General features: G+C 49.5%; 4 protein-coding genes and 1 pseudogene across 11 annotated transcripts in view; 4 read left to right on the top strand and 1 right to left on the bottom strand.

The window, feature by feature from the left end:
• The window catches only part of LOC121589388 (hormone receptor 4), a 13,662-nt gene extending 5,145 nt beyond the window's left edge, over window positions 1–8,517 (bottom strand). The window contains exon 1 of one of the 5 annotated variants that reach the window (XM_041908289.1): window positions 8,376–8,517. Coding sequence is in view for 1 of the 5 variants with exons in the window: in XM_041908286.1 (XP_041764220.1) it covers window positions 1,512–2,015 (504 nt within the window). In the remaining 4 variants the exon portion in view is untranslated. The other 4 variants (XM_041908287.1, XM_041908290.1, XM_041908288.1 and 1 more) reach the window with 4 other exon arrangements.
• Window positions 1–10,065, top strand: part of LOC121589395 (nuclear protein localization protein 4 homolog) — a 20,790-nt gene extending 10,725 nt beyond the window's left edge. For both annotated transcript variants that reach the window (XM_041908301.1, XM_041908300.1), the window contains exons 7-10: window positions 9,167–9,400; window positions 9,493–9,680; window positions 9,772–9,897; window positions 9,976–10,065. In XM_041908301.1, the coding sequence (XP_041764235.1) occupies window positions 9,167–9,400; window positions 9,493–9,680; window positions 9,772–9,897; window positions 9,976–9,988 (561 nt within the window). In that variant the 3' untranslated portion in view covers window positions 9,989–10,065. The remainder of the gene's footprint in view (window positions 1–9,166; window positions 9,401–9,492; window positions 9,681–9,771; window positions 9,898–9,975) is intronic.
• Window positions 10,066–10,831: 766 nt separating this feature from the next.
• Window positions 10,832–12,161, top strand: LOC121589411. Of its 2 annotated transcripts, none has more exons than XM_041908333.1 (2): window positions 10,832–10,921; window positions 11,252–12,161. In XM_041908333.1, the coding sequence occupies exon 2, from the start codon at window positions 11,282–11,284 to the stop codon at window positions 12,080–12,082; it is 801 nt and encodes a 266-aa protein (XP_041764267.1). In that variant the 5' UTR covers window positions 10,832–10,921; window positions 11,252–11,281; the 3' UTR covers window positions 12,083–12,161. The 2 variants fall into 2 exon arrangements, with proteins under 2 accessions (XP_041764267.1, XP_041764268.1); XM_041908334.1 differs by lacking the exon at window positions 10,832–10,921 and adding an exon at window positions 11,123–11,162.
• LOC121589412 lies at window positions 11,854–13,482 on the top strand (annotated as a pseudogene).
• A 4,200-nt stretch (window positions 13,483–17,682) lies between these two features.
• Window positions 17,683–21,625, top strand: part of LOC121589417 — a 57,348-nt gene continuing 53,405 nt past the window's right edge. Inside the window, exons 1-3 of one of the 2 annotated variants that reach the window (XM_041908340.1) lie at window positions 17,683–18,127; window positions 21,353–21,425; window positions 21,511–21,597. In XM_041908340.1, coding sequence (XP_041764274.1) covers window positions 21,363–21,425; window positions 21,511–21,597 — 150 coding nt within the window. In that variant the 5' untranslated portion in view covers window positions 17,683–18,127; window positions 21,353–21,362. Of the gene's footprint in view, window positions 18,128–18,448; window positions 18,612–21,352; window positions 21,426–21,510; window positions 21,598–21,625 lie in introns of those variants that run through there. The other variant, XM_041908341.1, reaches the window with a different exon arrangement.

Below are 21,625 nucleotides of genomic sequence, written 5' to 3'. Positions count from 1 at the left end.
GGGAGAACACAGAGACGAGCCTAATCCCCCCCCCCCTCCCTACCCCATGCTCCAGCTGTAACTAGATCCTTAATTTAATTTAATTGCACATTTTGCCGCTTTCGCACAATCGCCTCCGCCGCCAGTTGCCGCGAGCAATTATTTCGCTGTCCTTGTGTGTGTATGTGTGGGTTTGTGTATGTATATTCAGCTTTTTATAATTTAAAAAAAACCCCACAACCCACCCACAGCGAAAGAGCTTCGTGCCATTAAATCCTCCTGTGGTCCGGTGTGACCTCTAAGTAGCACAAATTGTTATCGCTCGCCGGCCCGTCTCTAACTGCGAGAGTTTTTGGAGGTTTTTACTCCCCCCCCCCCCGCTTTGGCTCCCCAAAAAAAAGAAAAAGAAACACGTTTTAACAAGGACGCAGCGCGAAGGGTGGCCCATAATTCGATTGTCACCCGGTTCGTCGCCTGCCATCCCGCGCGTTACTACGCGCTCGAAAATTGAGCCGATTATAATGACCCGGGGGCGGGCGGGCGGGTGGTGGTTGTGGTACATCCGCCCGTTGCCATAGCTTCTTCCCTTCGGCTGGACCTGAATTTGGGCGTTCCTCCTCTCTTCTTGCCGTTCTTGTTAATTGCATGGCCATTTCTCACACGGATTTCTGTTTTGGACGGTGGCGTTGCCGTTGGAAGCAACATCTACTTGAAATTTACTCCTCTGTATGTGGGTGTGTGTGCCACCGACCCACTTTTGCTCTCGCGTTTCCTATTTCCGTTAGCCACAACGCCTCCGCCCGCCCGCCGGCAATCGTTGGGGAAAATGGAAAACATATTGCAGAGTAAAGCCATTCTGGGTGTGTGCGTGTGTCCCACGGCTGATGACGAATTGAAATTTGGGCGTTCGATCGATCGAAAACACTAAACAAAGGTGGAAAAAGGCGCTGCGACCAGTGCCGGAATACGCGACTGATGGCCGTTGAGAAAAGTCTCGCTGCTCATCATCCTGTTATTGGAGGTACAGCAGCAACAGCAGCAGCCAAAAACGCGGCACAAAACACCCAACAGTGCCATCGGTGGCTGCACAGCCCCGAAAATCCTGCCCTGAAGGTCACTGCGAACGTCTTTTTTCTGGGCTCTCCTGGTCTCTTCTGGACCCTGGAACACACTCCCAGGCCGGGTGTTTTTGGGGGAGGAAGGAGAAACCCGCGCCCCGCTGGCAGGACTATAAATCGTGCGACACAGACACACACGCACACCTTTTAAGGGCCTAGATTTATGGGCGAACGTGTACAGGCTGCGAGCCGGGGGCAGAGTACTAACTTGGACAAGCACACTCTCTCTCACACACACACACACCCCTTTTTTTCCTGTAGGAAGCGAACCGAACCGAAGAATCACGGTGTAACGCGTGGGGCAATGACTTGGAACAGAGCGCGTTACACACACATACACACACACGCGCTCGTCCTCAGCTCAAGGACACACACATAAGGCAGGGGAGCGTCCCCACAGACACACACACACACCTGGCCACTTGAAACACTGACACGACGTGAAGTGAAAATCCTGCTCAGAGCATAACACACAACACACCAGCTTCCAGCGGATAAAACGGCTCCCTCCCAGCGGGAAGACAATCTGCTGCGGACGTCGATCCTACAGACTGAGGACTGGGGGCCGGGGGGTCGTTTAGCGCTACAAACGGATGGCGCGATGGCGCACGGGATGCTCCTTTGGCTGCTGTACCACTGGGAAGAAGCGCGCAAAACAGGCCTTGCCGCGCCGCGACTTCGGTCGAATGTGTCGGAAGCGATGGAATGTGCTCCGCTCGGCAGTAGGGAACGGTTGCGTGGAAGTGCGTGACAGTGCGACGTCCCCCCACAGCGTTCGCCCCAATAGCGCGCGCACCCTCCCCCACCCACCGAGACACACTCGCGCTCGATGACGCACGTATCTGTTGATTTTTGTTTTTCCTTCTCCACACGCACACACACACACCGCTCTGTTATTACTGGGCATGTTCCCAGCATGATTGGTATATATGTGTGTGTGTGCGTGTGCCCCAAAAGGAAGCACTTTCTCTTTCGCGCATTTTCACACCCCCGATACGTTGGTCGCGCTTTTCCACTCTCCCTCCCGCTTGCCCTTCCCTCTAACGTACTCGCTCACTCGCTCTCTCTCTCTCTCGCTCTCTCTCACACACGCTCGCACTGCTGCTGCTGCTGCGCTTATTATCCTTCGAAACACACAAAATTCGGTCGATTTTCACGGCTTCATTTGCAACGATTGTCCCGCTCTCTCTCTCACACACACACACTCTCTCTCGCTCGCTCGCACATTTCTTTATCTGTGCTATATAGCTAGTTGGTGTTGTTGTTTTCATTTGAACGGTCAGCAGCTGTGTTGGACCCCCTGTCACCCTCCCCAACCCCTTTTCCCTCACTCAACAACCGTTCCACATTCCATCCTCCACCGTTGGAAATGGAAATGAGGAAAAATCCGGTACCAAATTTAGACTACGACACCCGTGCCTTACCACCCCTTCGCTCCCCTCGTATGGCTGGGGGGGAAAATGACTTAGCAAAGACACACTTTTCCCCCGTCCGTCTTTTTCGGGAAAAAAGCTTCACTATGTGCCAGCGACCTCACAAGATGAGCGGTATTGCGTATTAGGTTGTCGTTACGTACACCAAGGCGGGGGCGGGTGGGACACATACACAAAACCGACCGATACACCAAAAGGAGGCTGCGTATGCTCCACTTTCCTTGGCGTTGCGTGGAACCTGATCAAACATTGATTGTAACGATGATTGTGTAGAGAGCAAAAAAAAGGGGGGGGGGGGGGGTTCTAGGATGTCACAGGACCAGAAGCGAGCTGTGGTTGTGGTTGTTGTTTTCGTTCGCCAACTCTACGGCCTGCTTTGGGCGAACAGCTGCCTATCATCCGACACACACACACACACGCGTACACACTCAAGCGCTGCGAGATGTTTTACCCTTTGTATGTGTGAGTGTGTGTGTGCAAATGGGAGGCCTATTATACCTTCACTTCGGTGTATCTGGCACCACCTGCTGCCCACCCTCCCCCGTCTCCGTCTGCCCGCACGTTCGCGTTGTGTAAGAGCACTCTGTACGTCCGTCCGTCCGGCTGGTCTGCTTGTTACTGTGCAGGTTGGGTAAACATGTTCACACACTTCTACACCAGAGCACCACACACACACACACGCACACGCACGCGTTTTTGCACGGGCTGCTTGGATTGGTGCGGGATTTTTAAAGGAACAGCAGGACACGGTTTGTTTGCGTCTGTGAGCAGTGTGCGCCACTCGCCTCGCGGCTAAACCCGCTGTCACTGCTCATCCGGGTTGGTTTTCGGCTTGTTTTGTCGGCCGTGTCCGTTCGTCCGAACGGTGGCTGAGTGAAAATGTTGCCGCACTGGCCGGTGGTGGTGGTGGTGGTGGTGGTGATGGCTGCCGTCGGCTTGTTTGTCGTTAACGCTGTCGTCCTTTTCGCTGTGGACATGCTGTTCGACTGACCCACACTGCACCAGGTGCGGACGACTCGGGTCGAACAATCCAGAGCCAAGACACGCACACACACACACACGTACAATGGCAACACGAAACCGGGATACGGGTTTTTGGCTGCTGGATGATGAGTTTTTCACACTCCCACTGAGAGAGAGAGAGAATATTTGCCTCTCCCACTCTTTCTCGCGCTCTCGGGAAAATGAGTTACCGCAAAGCGATTTTCCCCGCAAATTTCGAGCTTTCGTTGTTGTGACTGTTGCGCCTTCTCCCCCGCACCGCCCGCGACCGGTAGGGTGGAATTCGAGCAGTTTGTTGTTGTTTAGAGCGAGCGAGAAGGGAAGTGTGTGTGTATGGAAAAGGGGTTGGAAAGGGAATTATTTATTTTTATCTTCGTTAAGGAACCCACGCAGCACGGCACGATCCAATGTGTCGCCCTCAGGTGCTAATTAGGAAGAATGCCAATGTGTTGGTGTGTAGATTCAAAGGTGATGATTACACACTAACACCAAACACAACGGAAGCGCGGTTCTGGCGGTTCTTGCTTCACGGCTTTATTTACAATTAAGCCAACCCCCCCCCCCCCCCTTAACGGACCACCTCCAAAATATAAAGAGAATGGTAACTCATGCTCGCTTGCCGCTGCTGCGAACAAACCCCATCCAGAGCACAAGAGTGTTGTGTGTTCTCCGATCGTGTTTGGCGCTCGTTTTGTTAGGGCTGTTATCTCACTAACCCTCCCTCTCTGCGGGGGGTTTTGACCGTGCACTACTACTCCCCGGCACGGTTGACTAACAAAGCGTGAGCGTACTGTGGCACTCTCCTCTCGAACACACTCTCTGTGGGTCTCTCTCTCTCTCTACGTCTGATGAAACGCTCACTAAGTTTCGACGTACGGCGTTGACCGTGACCTTGTGATCTGCTGGTGTGCGCCCGTGCGGTGGTGGCGAAGCAATAATAATCTTGCTCTGTGTGGCAGGGGCCGGGACCGGGACCGGGAAGGAAGACACACAACACACATTCGCACGCCTCACGTTTCTTCGCCCCAATGTGTTCTGTGCAGGGGCAGGGGCCCAGCGGTCGTACCGAACCACGTCGATGGAAAACAAACACAACCGTACGGCGAGAGCGCGCGAACGTCGGTTGTTGCCGCCACCGCCGCTGCCACCGTTTGATGGCAATTGGTGGTCTCCCTTCCCTCCGCATTGTCGACCCATTTTAGCTTCACAACTTTCAACAGTGGGTTGTGTCAATTTTTGTTTTGTAAATTATCTTAAAAAATACACTACCCTACCTGCCACACGCACACACATACATACACACTCTCACACATGTCTGTCGTGCGGCGGTCGCCTTTGGTCAAGGTTAGGGCTGCCAACTGAGAGAGCTTATTAGCCGAGGTAAACGACCGTCTGTTTTGCCTGCCCGACCAAATCCGGCCGGCCGCTGACGGATTGATTACAGAGTTGTGTTAAATCGATCCCATTTTTTCGTAAGAAGATTACGAGTTTGGCGGACCGGTTAGGCACGCGTGGCGATACCGGTCAAGTGCTGTGTTTGGATTTACCGAACCTCGCTTTTGAATGATGCAATACAGTGCTTGTGTCGTTGATACAAACCGCCCCTCCCCAAAACGGGGGCACAATGAATATGTATGAGAAAAGAGCCTAAAACCGGCCTTTTACATATTTTGCCCCATTTGCCTCCCATAAATGGTCCATTTTGACCGATTTTTTTTTGTTTCTTGTTGTTGCCTTCATTTACTGCGCCTTCACCTTCCCAACCATCTTGCTGTGACTGTTGGTGTGTTGTATAATCAGCACTTTTCCCGCATCTTCGCTTCCCTCGCTGCTACGCTGCAACGCGATTCGATGGTACACGGCGCCACCTTTTCGCTTCACTTTTTTCAGCCTATAAATTAGCAAAACAAAGGGAAGCAAAGGAACGGTTTGTCTGCAGTGACACTGACTCCTTTAATTGAGCCGTGTGGCCTGTGTGTGTGTGTGGCATGCTTGGATGGTATGGTGCACAGCATTCCCATGGAGGCGCATGGTGTATAGTGTTGTGCTGTCTGTAGGGGCAGTCGCTTTCCAGACATGGCGCTGACGCACCTTTAATTAAATTCGTTTTTAAATGGCCTTTTTTTGGGGAATAAAAACAAAATAAGAAAGAGCATTTTTTTTCGTTTGTAAATCACACTGGCACACCAAATTTTGAGCTTGTTCTCCCACCCCTTTCCCCGTCGGAACAGTCATGGAGGCGGCTGGTGCTTCACGCCAACCGACCAGACCAAACACGCACACTGTTTATGCACACACATACTGTCGATAACCAAAAAATTACCTCTCTCTCACACAAACACACTCTCTCTCTGTCTGTCTCTCTCTCTATCTCTCTCTCTGTGTAGTTGTCTGCTGCGGCAGAATGATAATTACGGCAATGACGGCGCGAAACGGATCATTACTACGTGTACACCGATGGGCGGTTTTTTTCGCTTCTCTGCTTCCCGTTTTTGCTTATTTTTCGTGTGTTGTGTTTAAGCCACAACTCACACACACACACACACACGCTCATACAGTCTGGCAGCTTTGGTAGCAAAATTGTTTATTTTTGCCAAATCGATCGAACGCCGTCAGCCGGAACTAGGTGCTTCTTGCTTGCTAGGTGGTTTCACCCGTTGATGCTTTTTTTTTTTAATTGTGGTTCAGTTGTTGCTGTTGTTGTTTGCTAATGCGCCCAACCGCCCCACCCCCTTTTCTCGCATACGACAAACACACTAACCTCTCCGTCCGTGTATTGCGTCTTGTTTTGCGCAGAACTCTGGGTAACTTTCCGGATGGCAAACAACTAGTACAAACGTCGCTTTCCCATTGCGTTGGAGTTGCGTTTTTGTTTTGCTCACTGGCACACTGTTACAAGGGGAGTTTTCGCTTCTGATGTTATGGTCGTTTTTCTTCGATATTTCACTTTAAGACACACACAAGAAGAAAGAAAGCTCCCTCCGGGGAACAACGACCACCAAATATCTCACTCTGTGTGTGTGTGTTTTGGTTTTACATGTTGTAACCCGTTTCAATACGCGTCCGTTCGCCGCAACCGTGCACTGGATTCTGTTGTGTGTACGACCGTTTGCGTCGTCGTTTGCGCTCACAATGCTACTAGGGAGCCGCTGAGCAATACGCGGGGCTGAAGCGGGAGGGGAAGAGACAACCTGCGCAACGGACGCTTGGACCGACCTTTGGATTGGACGGATCGTGTCAAACAACAACACATGACAACACGGCCAGCACGGGAGGCTCTCCATTGCTCTCCAAACGACACACGAGTGCAACGAGGACGAGCCTCACGGAAACGGGGAAGGGTGGAAATACACACACACACACACACAAGGAAGCCACCCGGAACAACCGAACATGTGCGTGTGTGTGTGTTTGGCGTACTTTGTTGTTGTTTAGGTGGCAGCAAAAAGCTAATGCGTATTTTTCGTGTTGTTACCCCCTGTGAGAGCCGTCTCTCTTTCGCTCACTCTCTATCTCTCTTAACCGTGAGTGAGTGGTCGTGAGCGATGTTTAGTTGTGGCGCCAGAATCACCTCTCAGCACCAAACTCTCCGTGAGTGGCTTTGTTGCCTAGATTGAGCTTACTGCCTCTGTGCCGCCGTGGCCGTGGTTTTCCTCCATCTGGTGCCTTTCCCCCAACCGTGCGAAAAGATTCACTTTTGTTTTCACTTTGGGGTGATCTTTTCCGAGAGGGGGTGAGTTTCGTAAATCATAAAACATCACTCACACCCAATGGCAAACAAAACTACCGGTTCCTTTTCCCCTTTTCTTTCGAGCAGAAATGGTTTCGTCGACTGTTTCGACCAACGAAACAGCGATCGATTATCGATTCCCAGCCGATTGTTGGAATAGTCCATTTGCTTTGGGGGGTTTTAGACGTATTTACAGTTGCATTCGTGTTTCTACAGTTGCCTCATCTATATCGTACTTACTCCAACGTCACCGAAACGGTTGGGGAACGGCTTCGCAAACTCGTGTTTTGTTGTGGCTTTTTTTGTCGAACCGAATCTTCCCGTTGCTGATGTTGTTGTTAGGCAAATTTTTTTTGTCATCCAGACCCGGTACCCTTCCTTCGCCCGCTCAATTCGCGAATGACGCACAATTGTGGCAGGTGTACTTTTTTTTTGTATTACACTTTGCATCATTCGTTGTTTGTTGGGCAGCTGTATTTAGTCACTGCTCTCCAAAATGGGCCACAAGACGTGGTAAGAACGCAGTACACAGGCAACCAATTGGAAGTAATCAAACAGCTGACGACAAGCAGGTTGGTCGACAAGCATCTTCCCACCACCGCACCAGTTGTCTGTTTGCGCGCGCAAACTCACGTTTACTCACAACGCATCAGTGATGTGGCGCGCTCATTGCATTTGCACCGATGATTGGTCATTGAGCGATCGGACAGTGTCGATCAACTTAAGAACACGAACAAGCACGCTTCACGTTAGCGTTCGTACATGTACCTACATGAGTGGCACAAGCACCGGCAGCGTGACTGCACAAACTATCATTAGCAGGGAAGCAGTATCATCAACGTCATCATCGTTGCCACCGTCTGCCTCCGCCGTCAACGTATCGATTGATGTACGGGGTACGTTGACACCAATACTATTGTGCAAGTGGCGCCTACGAACCGGTAGCAATGTAGAAAAACACACAAACAACAACAACATCAGCAACAAAAATCACGCTAATGCAAATTACGCCGCAATCAAATGCATCCGATCTGCCACATTTGCCATCTAAATGGTAGACTATTTCCGTAAAAAAACGTGAACGAGCGAGTGAGAGAAATGTAAAGGGATTACCTTAACTCTTTCCACTGCAAAAGCACAACAATGTGTGATAGTTATCACGGCTGGTCGCTTGGATTATCAAAGCTTATCATTAGCGGGGCGCTCTAACACACACTAACAGGTCTCTTTCGTCTAACTAACTGCTCTCTTTCGTCGACTGTTTTTGACTCATGCAAAGGTGTTGGTAGTAGCGTAAATGGTGAAGCGAGTTGAGCTACTACTGAGCCGTGAGTTACATGTGCTCTCTCTGAGTGTTGTTTGGCGTGCGATGTTAGTAGGGGAAGGTTTTGCTCATCGGATGCTCAGAACCGGGACGGTTCTCAAACAGGCGCCACTCACACGCGCAGAATGATGATCTTAGATCAATGATACCGCGTACTCAAGGGTCAACACTGGAAGCAATTAAACCGGTTCTTTGGGGTTTTTTGTCTCTATTGCCACTAAACAGCTTTTAAATTGGAGGCGCTGTAAACAATTTCAAAACAAATGTAATGGGGCTATTTGGTAGTTTAATAAAAGGAAATAACAAACTCGTAATGGCATTTGTGTAATTACGTGTAAAAAGCGTAGCATTACTTTGAAATATTCGTTAGTGTGCGTACTTTCCCATAATTCAAACAAACGCCCTCTGTAACGTCGGATAACGTGTTAACAGGAACTGAATATATGAAAAGAAATTGATAATTAAAATTTAATTCATATTAAAAAAAGGTCCTCAATATTGATTCAAATATAATTAAAACATGCTTCCGATTTTATGAAACTTCTTTACATCGTTTTCTTCTTCCAACGTTCGATTGCAGGAAAAGGATGTCTATGGCAATGAGGTGCAACGCTTGGGTCGGCCACTGCCGGTCGAGTATCTGCTGGTCGATGTGCCGGCCTCGACACCGCTCGTGCCGCTGTACACATTCCTGGAGCGGAAGGACGCCAAGCAGTACTTCCCGGTCGAGAACAGAATGATCGACGGTCACATACAGGATTTTGCGGCCCTCGCCAACTACCTGGCTAAATCGCGCTCGTTGCCCTTCCTGGACGTAAGTGTTTTGGGCGTAGGAAATGCTTGTTTTTCTTCTTACTTCAATCATATTAATCGTAACTTTCTCAATGTGATACCCTCCCCGCGCAGGCCGTGTCCGATTTTCATCTGCTGTTTTATCTGTACCGTATGGAGGACATGCTGCCGATGAAGTCCCAGCTGGGACCGCTGCTGGAAGCGGTACGCGACAAGGATAAGGCGAAGGCCAACGAATGGAAAACGCGGGAAGTGTGGAAAACGCTCGAAGAGCTCATCGAGGCCAGCTCGAACCATGATGAGTGAGTAGTTGGCTGCGTGTTTGTGTGGCTCTAAAAACAAGACCATCCACTGGAATGCAATTAATCTCTTGTTGTTAATTCTTCGATACAGCTCCAGCATGAGCAATGACGTAGAGTTTGTGCCGAGCGGCGATGCGGAACAGAACTGGATCTGTACGTTCTGCACGTTCATCAACAGCCGGGAGCTGCCCGCATGCGAGATTTGCAATCTGCCCAGGTAAGCAGGCGGTCAAGCACGACACAAACACAGCGATACTAAACGCTTCTACGCTCTACTCTCTCCATTTTTTTGCAGATCCAGACAATGAAAAGCTTAGCTTAGGTTTGAGCGAATCGCATTGCCGCCAGCACGGGCGAATGCAACGATTGGACATCATTGCTAATTTAAAAAAAAGATTCTGCAAAACACCGAACATTAAGAAACAAACAAACACAGTGTACTGGAGCTAACAATCGGTGAAACAAAATATAAAACCACACACAACTGGTGCGGCAAACCGGGCTTGGGCAGGCAACCATCATCGTCATCATGATCATCATGCCAGCGGCTGCTGCTGCCACGGCTACTGTATAGCTATAAGCCGGGGAGGGATAGTTTTCTTATAGTGGTATAGTGCACCTGTAACGAATAAGACGCGGGATGGCGGACCCACACGGACTGATGGACCTACGAATTTTAGAGTGGGGGAAGGCAAACTGCACTGAAGCTGCGGTCAAATTGAAACACTTACATACACACAAACACGCAGACACCACATACAAACACTCTCTATTTCTCTTTTTACTCTCTACGCCTGCAATGCAAGGTGGTTCCAAGAAGGTGGGAGGTGCGTTTAAAGCAGCAGCTGCTAAGAAATCGGCGATAGTGATGAGCTGTGGGCCGTGTGTAGGGAAAGTGATTAAATTATTTATTCAACAACAACAACAACAACAACAACCACACGAACAGCAGCATAAGGCTTTAGAGACGGGACCGGTTTGCCGCTGCCTTGCCCTCCCACAGTGGCACTCAGTGGCGCGTCTCAGTGGAAGAGATGACTATTGACTCGGAGTAGAAGCAAGAGGGACTGGGAAAAAAGTAAACTGAAGAAAGATAAAGAAAACTGATAAATCGATAGCAAGATACAACACTGATTCAAATAAAGTCCATCATATAAGTATTGGTGCGTTAGAGAACACGCGACACATGATGACGGTGAAAACGGAACGGAAGGTAGAAGCAAACTGCGCTGCTCTCTTCGGTAAGCATCATCTCTTGTTGTTCATAGTACTAGATTGTGTCGCACTACAATGAAGCGCATTTATGTTGCTTACAAATCATTTATTTGTTTACCCACCTGTCACCGTGTGGATGGATTGTACTTTATTCTATTGCAAACGGAATCAAGTACAGGTGCAATATATTTAAAAAAAATGATGCATCGGTAATTCTCTTGTATCAGTCTTACCGCAGCCATTTGATGACAATCCTTCCAACGAGAGGTAAACGCGTAGGAAGCTCATTTCTTCTGCTTTCCTTCACATTAATCATAATCTCCATTTCACCTCATTTCTCTTCGTTCTCCTTGTAGGCCGCTTGTGATACAACTTGTCAAGCAACCATGATTACAATTTGTTCGATTTGGATGTGCTGGTTGCTGGCCAGTGGTTTTGTGCTGGTGTCCAGTGCCACTAAGCGAGCCCCGACAGCTATTATAACTGATATCCTGTCCGTCGACGAACCAGCGCCGGAGCCCAACCATCATCTTGCCACTCGTCTGTTACGCTACTTCATCTTCGGTGGCATCATTCAAGCAATCTCAACAGAAACACGAATCCCCCGACGGAGGCTGGTGTTTGGAGGCCGTAGTATGTTTCAGGATAAGCATAGCCAAACCGGCCCTGGTACACATGCGGCTCATGTTGTTCGCGTGTGCGCCATTAATGCTTCCCTACTGGGTGCAAATCCGAATCTTACCATTGCGTTGCAAAACTATATCGGCCACACGCAAGATGTGCCACGTATTTATAATTATTTTGCCGGCGTTGGCGGTGCAATTGATCTGTTTCAATCGAGCAGCCTGAAGGAGCTGTCAAAGATTGATTTTACAGGGTTCTACAATGGCACTAATAAGGATACCGTGATCAAGCTTAGCAATGCGTTTCGAGGTATCGTAGAAAAATACGCGAGAAAGGAGAATCAGGCCACCGTTGTTATTGATGTGGTGAAAGCAACAAAGTATTGTGCGGATCCTTTACTGCTGTTTGCCAGAGGTACGGAAGGGCACAGGATGGTAAGGGATGGAACGTTTTTAAGGAATTATTATACACCCAACAGCACGGCAGTAAAAATTGATCCGAAAGAATGTCATAAAGGCCAGGCTCAAACGAATGTTGCAGGTACGAAAAGATCACGCGCTTAGGTAGCAGAACATTGAATTGATTCGACGCGATATCGGGATGTATCTTTTTGATAATTGAAAGAAACGTAACACCATAAAATCTAAACTGTCCATTATAATTACCTATAAAACAAAAACTGTTTATGAAACTGTCCACTTAAACTGCAAGGTCGGAAGATATTGGTGTATCGCAAGCAATAGAATGCATGATTGATAAGGATTTAATTGAAGCATTTGAATAATTGGCGATTGTTGGGCGATTTGTTTAATTTACCGCCGGGAATAACGTATAATCTATATAAAGCGATTCGTTTGCAAAATACATTTTGCAGCTTCCTGATAAGCTGAGCCGGCAAGATGAGCTCGTGCTTGCGAACTTTCCGTCTGGTGAACGCGTTTGGACGCCATTGTGTATAAATACAGCTGATCGCATCGATCTTCGTTACACTTTGCAGTTGAATTTTCGCTTGTCAACAGCAAATAGCGCTCTGCTGTAAGTGTGTGTGGTAATAAAGTAAAAACCATACGATATTCATCTTTTACTCATTTACTCATTTCAGGAAGTAACGAAAATGACAACCTTCCGGTACGTTTGGCTAGCTTGCCTCGGAGCGTTCATCATCATCATCTCCACAGCCACAGCCGCTCGCCAACGCACAACCGTCGTGTCCGACGTCTGCTCGACCTCGTTCACCGACGGGCCGTTTGAAACGCGGGACGCGTACCGTCGGCGTGTGCGCGATCCGAACAAACACATCTCGGCCCGGCTCGTGCGCACCTCACGTTCGGTGGCATTCTGCAAGCGATTGCGGAGAAAACGAACCTTCCCCGGGACAGGCTGGTAGCTGGCGGTGCTAGCCAGTTTCAGGATCAGCACAGCGGCCAGGGCCGTACCGTCCACGCGGCCCACATCATTCGCGTCGGCACGATCGATCAGCGCCTGGGCACGCAGGACTCGGCGCTGCACACAGCGCTGACCAACTACATTGGCCACACGCAGAATGTGCTGCGGGCGGCAAACGCGTGGCACGGTGTCGGCGGCGAAATAGATCGCTTTCAGTCGAACAATCTGGACGCGCTGGGAAGGATCGATTTTAACGCCCCGTTCGATCGCGACCAGCGCATTGCGGTGGAGCAGCTGATCGAACGTTTCCGGGACGTGATTACCGCTTACGTTCGGGATGGAACGCACGAGGAGAGCGACAAGCAGATACTGGATGACGATAAGATGATAGTGAACTGCATGCTGCCGTTGATGCTGTTCGAGGAAGGCAAGGCCGGTTACGATATGGTGACGAGCGGAGACTTTGTGGCGCACTATGGTAGAACGAGCAGTAAAAGTTAAATTTGTACCAGCAAAGGAACGCATTAAACGACACTGAAGTAATTTCACGAGCGGCTGCAAACAGTTCGCAACCAGACACGCGGCAACACGGTTATCACATTGCACCCGAAATCTTGTCTTCAAACTTATCAGCAAATCGATGTGTTGTGTTCTGCGCTTTTGTATTTATTTAGACACTTATACAACGTACATAATAAATAAAACATAAACGAAACAACCAATACACTTTAAAATATAATAGTACGGTGGCCGCGCACCAGCCGCACCGAGCGCCCCTGCCGAGAGCTCCTGCTCGATCGGCTCGCTAACACACTCTAACTGTGCGCTCGGCACACACTAAGCCTTGCGCTGCTTAGTGTGTGCGACAGTGTGTGTGACACACTGTCGTCCTCCTGGACGTTGACCGGTGGCAGCGCAACTGCCACGGCAAGTCCAGGGGTCGGCACGGCTGCCCACAACATCTCCCCCTTTTAATACCGAAGGGCTCGAACCGACGCGGGGGTATTCCACTAAGGGAATACCGGCGTGGTGAACCCTTCCGACCGATGCTGCCAAGATGTGGGGACCCCGATGTTGGTGCGCTGAGCAGCGCTGGCTGCTGCTCTCGGGCCACACCGCGATGGCGATGACGCGGCGGTGATGCTGCTGCTGTGCCGCTCCCTGGGACGGCGGCGATGGTGTGACGGCGATGATGATGACGATGATGATAACGATGATGATGATGATGCCGCGATGATGAAGGTGCCGCGATGATGATGATGCCGCGATAATGATGACGATGATGATGATGATCCTTGCCCCAGGGCAGCAGCGATGTATTTTTTTTTTTTCGATGACGGGCGGCAGAGATGAAAATACTCGGGCGGCATTGTTCCTCGCCCTCCTACGATGCGTTGGCTCATCGCCCTTCTTTTTGCTGTGGCTGCAGTCGGGGCGCAATTGACGACGCCCGTTCGACTGCAGCCGGGACGGCATGCAACCTCGTCCCATCTGGACATTGTGGCTGTAGCCGAGGCGCAATTGGCGACGCCTGTTCAACTACAGCCAGGGTGAAAGCGTTCGCGCCGATGTGTGCTGCTGTGTTGCAGCCGATGCAACTTGTGCGTTGCCGATCCTTGTTGTGCTGCCGAGGCGGAATGGTACGTCGCCGTGGTGAGAGGCAGGGCTCGAGCCGCGGCGGAATTGCTGCCTCGCCGATGATGTGCTGAGCTCGAGCCGGGGCGGTATTGCTCGTCGCCGATGGATCCTTGCACTGCTGCTGCTGCAGCTGGGCGGAATGCGTCCTCGCCCGATGAAGCTGGGGCTGCAGCATGGGCGAATGTGACGCCCATCCGATGTTCCAGCAGCAAGGCGGAAAGGTGCCTCACCTCTGGTGCTGCTGGCGTTGCTGGGGCTGCAGCCCGACGACCTTCCTTGTCGCCGAGAGTGTGTGCTCGGCTGCCCATGTGGTCGCCAATGATGGGACGGCAGCCGGGGGCCTCGGTGTTGGCGGCGGTGGCGACCCAAACCGTTCGCGGTGTCCCGCAAGCACGGGGACCGGTGCCAACGCGATGGCCGCTGCGATGATGCAGCAAAAACGAGATGGGCCCGATCGCGATGGCGTTCCGCGGGTTCTTGTTGGATCCCCCTTACGCAGGAGGATCCCATCCTCGTCGCCACTGTTGTGTTCTGCGCTTTTGTATTTATTTAGACACTTATACAACGTACATAATAAATAAAACATAAACGAAACAACCAATACACTTTAAAATATAATAGTACGGTGGCCGCGCACCAGCCGCACCGAGCGCCCCTGCCGAGAGCTCCTGCTCGATCGGCTCGCTAACACACTCTAACTGTGCGCTCGGCACACACTAAGCCTTGCGCTGCTTAGTGTGTGCGACAGTGTGTGTGACACACTGTCGTCCTCCTGGACGTTGACCGGTGGCAGCGCAACTGCCACGGCAAGTCCAGGGGTCGGCACGGCTGCCCACAACATCTCCCCCTTTTAATACCGAAGGGCTCGAACCGACGCGGGGGTATTCCACTAAGGGAATACCGGCGTGGTGAACCCTTCCGACCGATGCTGCCAAGATGTGGGGACCCCGATGTTGGTGCGCTGAGCAGCGCTGGCTGCTGCTCTCGGGCCACACCGCGATGGCGATGACGCGGCGGTGATGCTGCTGCTGTGCCGCTCCCTGGGACGGCGGCGATGGTGTGACGGCGATGATGATGACGATGATGATAACGATGATGATGATGATGCCGCGATGATGAAGGTGCCGCGATGATGATGATGCCGCGATAATGATGACGATGATGATGATGATCCTTGCCCCAGGGCAGCAGCGATGTATTTTTTTTTTTTCGATGACGGGCGGCAGAGATGAAAATACTCGGGCGGCATTGTTCCTCGCCCTCCTACGATGCGTTGGCTCATCGCCCTTCTTTTTGCTGTGGCTGCAGTCGGGGCGCAATTGACGACGCCCGTTCGACTGCAGCCGGGACGGCATGCAACCTCGTCCCATCTGGACATTGTGGCTGTAGCCGAGGCGCAATTGGCGACGCCTGTTCAACTACAGCCAGGGTGAAAGCGTTCGCGCCGATGTGTGCTGCTGTGTTGCAGCCGATGCAACTTGTGCGTTGCCGATCCTTGTTGTGCTGCCGAGGCGGAATGGTACGTCGCCGTGGTGAGAGGCAGGGCTCGAGCCGCGGCGGAATTGCTGCCTCGCCGATGATGTGCTGAGCTCGAGCCGGGGCGGTATTGCTCGTCGCCGATGGATCCTTGCACTGCTGCTGCTGCAGCTGGGCGGAATGCGTCCTCGCCCGATGAAGCTGGGGCTGCAGCATGGGCGAATGTGACGCCCATCCGATGTTCCAGCAGCAAGGCGGAAAGGTGCCTCACCTCTGGTGCTGCTGGCGTTGCTGGGGCTGCAGCCCGACGACCTTCCTTGTCGCCGAGAGTGTGTGCTCGGCTGCCCATGTGGTCGCCAATGATGGGACGGCAGCCGGGGGCCTCGGTGTTGGCGGCGGTGGCGACCCAAACCGTTCGCGGTGTCCCGCAAGCACGGGGACCGGTGCCAACGCGATGGCCGCTGCGATGATGCAGCAAAAACGAGATGGGCCCGATCGCGATGGCGTTCCGCGGGTTCTTGTTGGATCCCCCTTACGCAGGAGGATCCCATCCTCGTCGCCACTGTTGTGTTCTGCGCTTTTGTATTTATTTAGACACTTATACAACGTACATAATAAATAAAACATAAACGAAACAACCAATACACTTTAAAATATAATAGTACGGTGGCCGCGCACCAGCCGCACCGAGCGCCCCTGCCGAGAGCTCCTGCTCGATCGGCTCGCTAACACACTCTAACTGTGCGCTCGGCACACACTAAGCCTTGCGCTGCTTAGTGTGTGCGACAGTGTGTGTGACACACTGTCGTCCTCCTGGACGTTGACCGGTGGCAGCGCAACTGCCACGGCAAGTCCAGGGGTCGGCACGGCTGCCCACAACACGATGCATTTCACGTGAAGCGTCCTCCTGCTTGTGATAGCGCGCACACACACGCGGCCATCGAACGAAACACCGGGAAGAATTCGCAAATAAAAACCCACCCCACCCAGGCCGAGATAACGCGACCGCCAGCCGCCCAACAGAAGGCAGTTTGGTGCGATAAGCGCACAGAAGGTTGGGAGGGTAGATTAGATTCGGGAGTTTGCAGATTTTTTTTTTGCAACACTATATCATCCCTTTTTTCTGCTGGCCCTCGCTTGGAAAGGTTAATTTAAGCATTGGCCTTCACCCGTGTCGATGTAGTTGTGAATGGGACGTGTCGAGCAGCTCTCACAGCCACATATCATTATCCTTCAAAATGTATAACATTTTTACTCTTTTTTTATTATCTTTTTAATGAAGCGCACCGCATTCGATTCTACCACCAGTCAGAGCAAAAGGATAACGGTGGTGGTGGTCGCGTGGCCCAGTTTTTCCTTCGGTCGACCTTCAACCGTCCTTGAACGGCAGCCGGCTGCCTGCTTACTGGTGGTGGTGGGCGCCTTCAATTGGACCATCAGCTGATTGCCGCTAAGGGCTCGGTTTCGGTGTGTATCCTTGCCTGTGCAAACAACGCGAGATTCACTTCCGCGCACTGCCCGAGGACGGGGAAAGGTCAAAAATGGTCGCCATCGGCCCAAGATGCGAGCCTTTCGCCTGTCTTTTTTTATCTACGAGTCCTCGAGCCTGTCCAGAGCAAAGCGGGCGCGTCAGTTGTCGTCCAAATATCATCCCAAGCAGTTCGGGCTAGCAATATTCGCTTGCTTTCGTGACACGGGCAGTCTACAAAGAAGAAGGCCAACCATCAGCTGTGCGTGTTTTGCTCTACGTGTGCATTTAAAATTCAAACCACAAAGCAACCGGCGACAAACGGGCGAACGAGATTTACAACAACAAGAAAAAAGGTCGATTATCATAGCAATCGCTGAGAAAAAGAAAAAGCCCTGTTGTCTGTTCTAGCGACAAAACCCCCTTCAGGGTCAGAAATCAATCGGCAGTGGAATTGTTTGGAACGTACAGTTTGGATATCCGAATCGGCCGAAGCGAAGAAACCATCCCGTTTCAAATTTGCAACTGTGCGTCGAACTGCTGTTACGTTCGTTTCCAGGTTTTCGAGTTAAGGAGCACCCGTTGTGTTAGTCCGTCGGACGAAGCGAGCAAGCAAGCAGGGAACAAAAACCCCCGCCAGGTAAATGTGGGATATCGCACATTGGCAAAAAATAAAACCAATAAGTGTCTATCTTAATACCCCGCCCCGTTCACCTGTGTGTGTCTGTGTGTGTGCGTTTGTCGGTTTGTTCCCGGAATCGCAACACTTGGGAGTACGTGAGGTAAGCGCTGCCTCATGCCGTGCTCTTCTTCTTTTGCCTTAATATGTTCGCAATTTCTAATCTGTAAACACCCGGCCAACGGAAGGGGGGAGGGGGATGTAAATGGGGCTATGGGGGTGGTGGCGGCCGGCGATGGGTTGCGGTGTTCGGCCGGCAACCACCACCGGCATTTTGTGCAGCATTCGATACCGTATCACACATCGGGTTGGTTGCGATTTCGCGAACGCCGCGCCGGTTTCCCCGTCATCGTTGCCCCATTATCTGCACAGCGCGTTACTCGGGTGGTTGTATCGTGTTCTTCTATTTTAATTAACGATTTTTGCCAATTCCTCCGACTTCCTGGTAAGTTACGTTTCTGCTGCTCTATTGAAGCATTTCGCGGGCGCACGTGGTTTGTTGCAAAAGGCAATGATGCAAAAGGGAAAGTGTTTAGTGTCTCGGTTCAAGTGTTCTAGTGCGATTAACGACTGCACCGGAAGGGTGCGGGCCTTTGGTTTGTGAGAGTGGAAATCACATGACTCAGTGCGTTTGCTAAACGGGTGCTTTTTCGCTAGACATTACGCAATAGTATGGTTTCGAGGGAGACTAGTAGGCGCGTTTGGCCACCTGTTGCTAGATGGAGAAAATGGAGGAGAGAGCAGTACTTTGTAGCGTTTCAAGTCCAGGAAGAGTGCACGATCCCGTTAGTTGGTTGCTGAAATGCTGTTGTTTGGAGGTTGAGGAAGAATTATAACTGTAATTTAGTTAAAAAATCGCAAAAGAATCAAATAATTTAGTACAAAGGGATGTTTTTTTTCTAATAGTGTAAATAGTTTGGAAAAAAGTAAGCATTAATTGTGTGTTACTTTTGCCTCTTCAGGGTCAAATATGTAAAAAAGTCGGTTTGTTCTAAAATTACCACTACATGAGCTAACTCGGCCCAATACAACGTTATTCGAGCTGAAATATTAAAATTAGTTGTTCTAAAAAGGGACTAAAAGTGTTTGCCGTAGGTCATGAGAAATGTCTCTGCGGCTTATAGGCCGCAGATCAAGACTGTCTGAATTTGTTCCACATGTTCTTTGTATCGTTTTCTTTCCGTTTTTGATTCTTTCTTTCGGTAGGATTGGTATGCTCAGTGACGAATGTTCAGCCATAGATTACTTTTTTTTCCACTAAAATAGTGCCATGAAACCAAAATTATTTTTCAATTTAACAGAGATTGTTGGACTGTTAAATTGTTGTCCAATTTCGAAAATTTTTCAATTCATCGGAGGTCGCTAATTTTGCACAAAACGCTAGTGGGACAAAGAATTATGGGGATATTTTGCTTTAAAATAATTACTGTTTTTCAAGCCCCGAATGAACCTGGCCCACTGGCCATATGGATGAATATGCAGGACTGGCTATCCTGCTATGGGTAAACAATAAGTCAGCCAAGTAAGCCAAGCCCACTAGTGATACTGACACGCTTGGAATGACAACAGTTGTAGTGCCAAAAAGAAGAAGAAAAGAAGAATTATATTCCTTTACACTTCAATGCGTCTGCTTATCTATAGAAAAAATGACACTCCGTGAGAATTTCTCAACTGATTTTAGTTCATTTTTCATAACACATGTGTTCTAATTGTTTCTCTAAAACAGGATTGGAGTCTTAGTACATTAACATGGCTTTTGTCAATAATTGGCCTTCTTTAATATAACAGTCATTTAGTTTTACTATCTACTATTCTATTACTATCACTATCTCGACATACTTAATATACATTCCCCATGATATACAGTGAACCCTCTCTTATTTGAGAGGCGATGGGACTGTCGAATAAGAGGGGTTTTCAAATTACAGAGGTTGAAAGTGAATGAAAGGTCCATACAAGACAAGAAAGAGACAGAACATTTAGTATGCAGCCTTAACTGTTGCTATAGGAAACTGCGAACAGAATCGCTAATTTGAGCATACATCTTTCAATAACCATGACAACACCATACTCAAATAAGAGGGACACAGATTTCAGAGGTTTTCCAAATTAGAGGAACAAAAATGTACTGGAAATCAAGGTACTGTGCAAAATGTTCAAATAAGAGAGGTTTTTCAATTTGGAGAGGTGTCAAATAAGATAGGGTTCACTGTATATTCTATATTCTTGTAGAAGAATCTTTATTTTACATCCATGTGCTTACCGTCCTCTCTACACACTCTTAGTAACAAGCGAAAAAAGTAGAAACTCATTTAACATTTCATAAAATTTGCATTTAAAAAATGGATTTTTGTTGGATGGATTTAGATAAAAAAAAATAACTAAGTGAGATGATTTCTTTCCATGAACATTCTTTGAAATGTATTTATTGAAGTATATTAGCAAAAATAAATGTACAACTTTGCGTGTGTTGCCAGGTGGTCAGTTATCCGGTCATCAGTATCAGTGGGTCAGTTATCCGGAATTTTCACAATGGTGGACGAAGACATGCATGTAAGCATGTTTTTAAGATGTACCTTCAATTTTATCAATTCCTCTTCAGTTTTTGCGGCAAAATTGTTACAAAAAGAGCTTATGCATTATGTTGACCTAGAAAACTTGCTAGGGGATGTTGGACGCAGGCTAGGGTGTCATATCAAAATTTCGACAGAAAATTCGCCTAAAATGATCGCATTGAGTTTAAGAGACATTGCTTGTCCCTGCGAAGCCATTGGAGCCCGGCCAAGCGAACGCAGCGATGTAGCAACTTTCCCTCAGTCTTCTTTTTCAGCACCATTTCGAGCTTCTTGTCGCTCCGGGTAATTGTAGTCTAATAGTGCCAAGATGTTGTAGATGCCGGAATAGGCTTATACAGGGTCCAAAAGACGCACACATTTCTTAGATCGAGCACGCTTCTAAACGAAGTTGTTTCACTTGTTTGGCCATGACGGATAGAGTTTCACTGATAGAAGTATCAAAAGTTGTCTACTGACTCATGGGATACTATTATTGAAAGGGCAATTAACGTTTCATTAGGGCGGGTGGATTAGTGGACAATTTTAGTCAATATTTTTAAATTCAAACGTTAGTTGTACAATAATGCTAATCACAATTCTTAATGTGTTCTCTCGATTTTCATTATTTCAGCAACACAAAAATGGCTTTCCGTGCTATCACTTCACCGGTTGTACGCCGCTTCCTCGAAGCCAACAATCTTAAGGTACGTGTGGTCGTGTCCCCAAAAAACACATCCTTTACCACCCGTGTACTATTAAATGCTTCCATTAAACCGTCTTCCCTTGTAGATGCTGCAAAAGCGCGCCGCCTCAATGGGCGATTACTATTCGAATCCACGCGGCTTTACCATTGCCGACATGAAGAAGAATCCCGCCGTAAGTGTCACCTTTGCTGCCTTTCTTT

This window comes from Anopheles merus, chromosome 2R, assembly GCF_017562075.2.
Source record: "Anopheles merus strain MAF chromosome 2R, AmerM5.1, whole genome shotgun sequence".
In the NCBI taxonomy this organism is placed as follows: domain Eukaryota; kingdom Metazoa; phylum Arthropoda; class Insecta; order Diptera; family Culicidae; genus Anopheles; species Anopheles merus.
This window is presented reverse-complemented; position numbering and strand designations above follow the sequence as displayed.

Coding starts and splice junctions, on each gene's coding strand:
- LOC121589411 (XM_041908333.1), top strand. CDS start 11,282: ATGATTACAATTTGTTCGATTTGGATGTGCTGGTTGCTGGCCAGTGGT.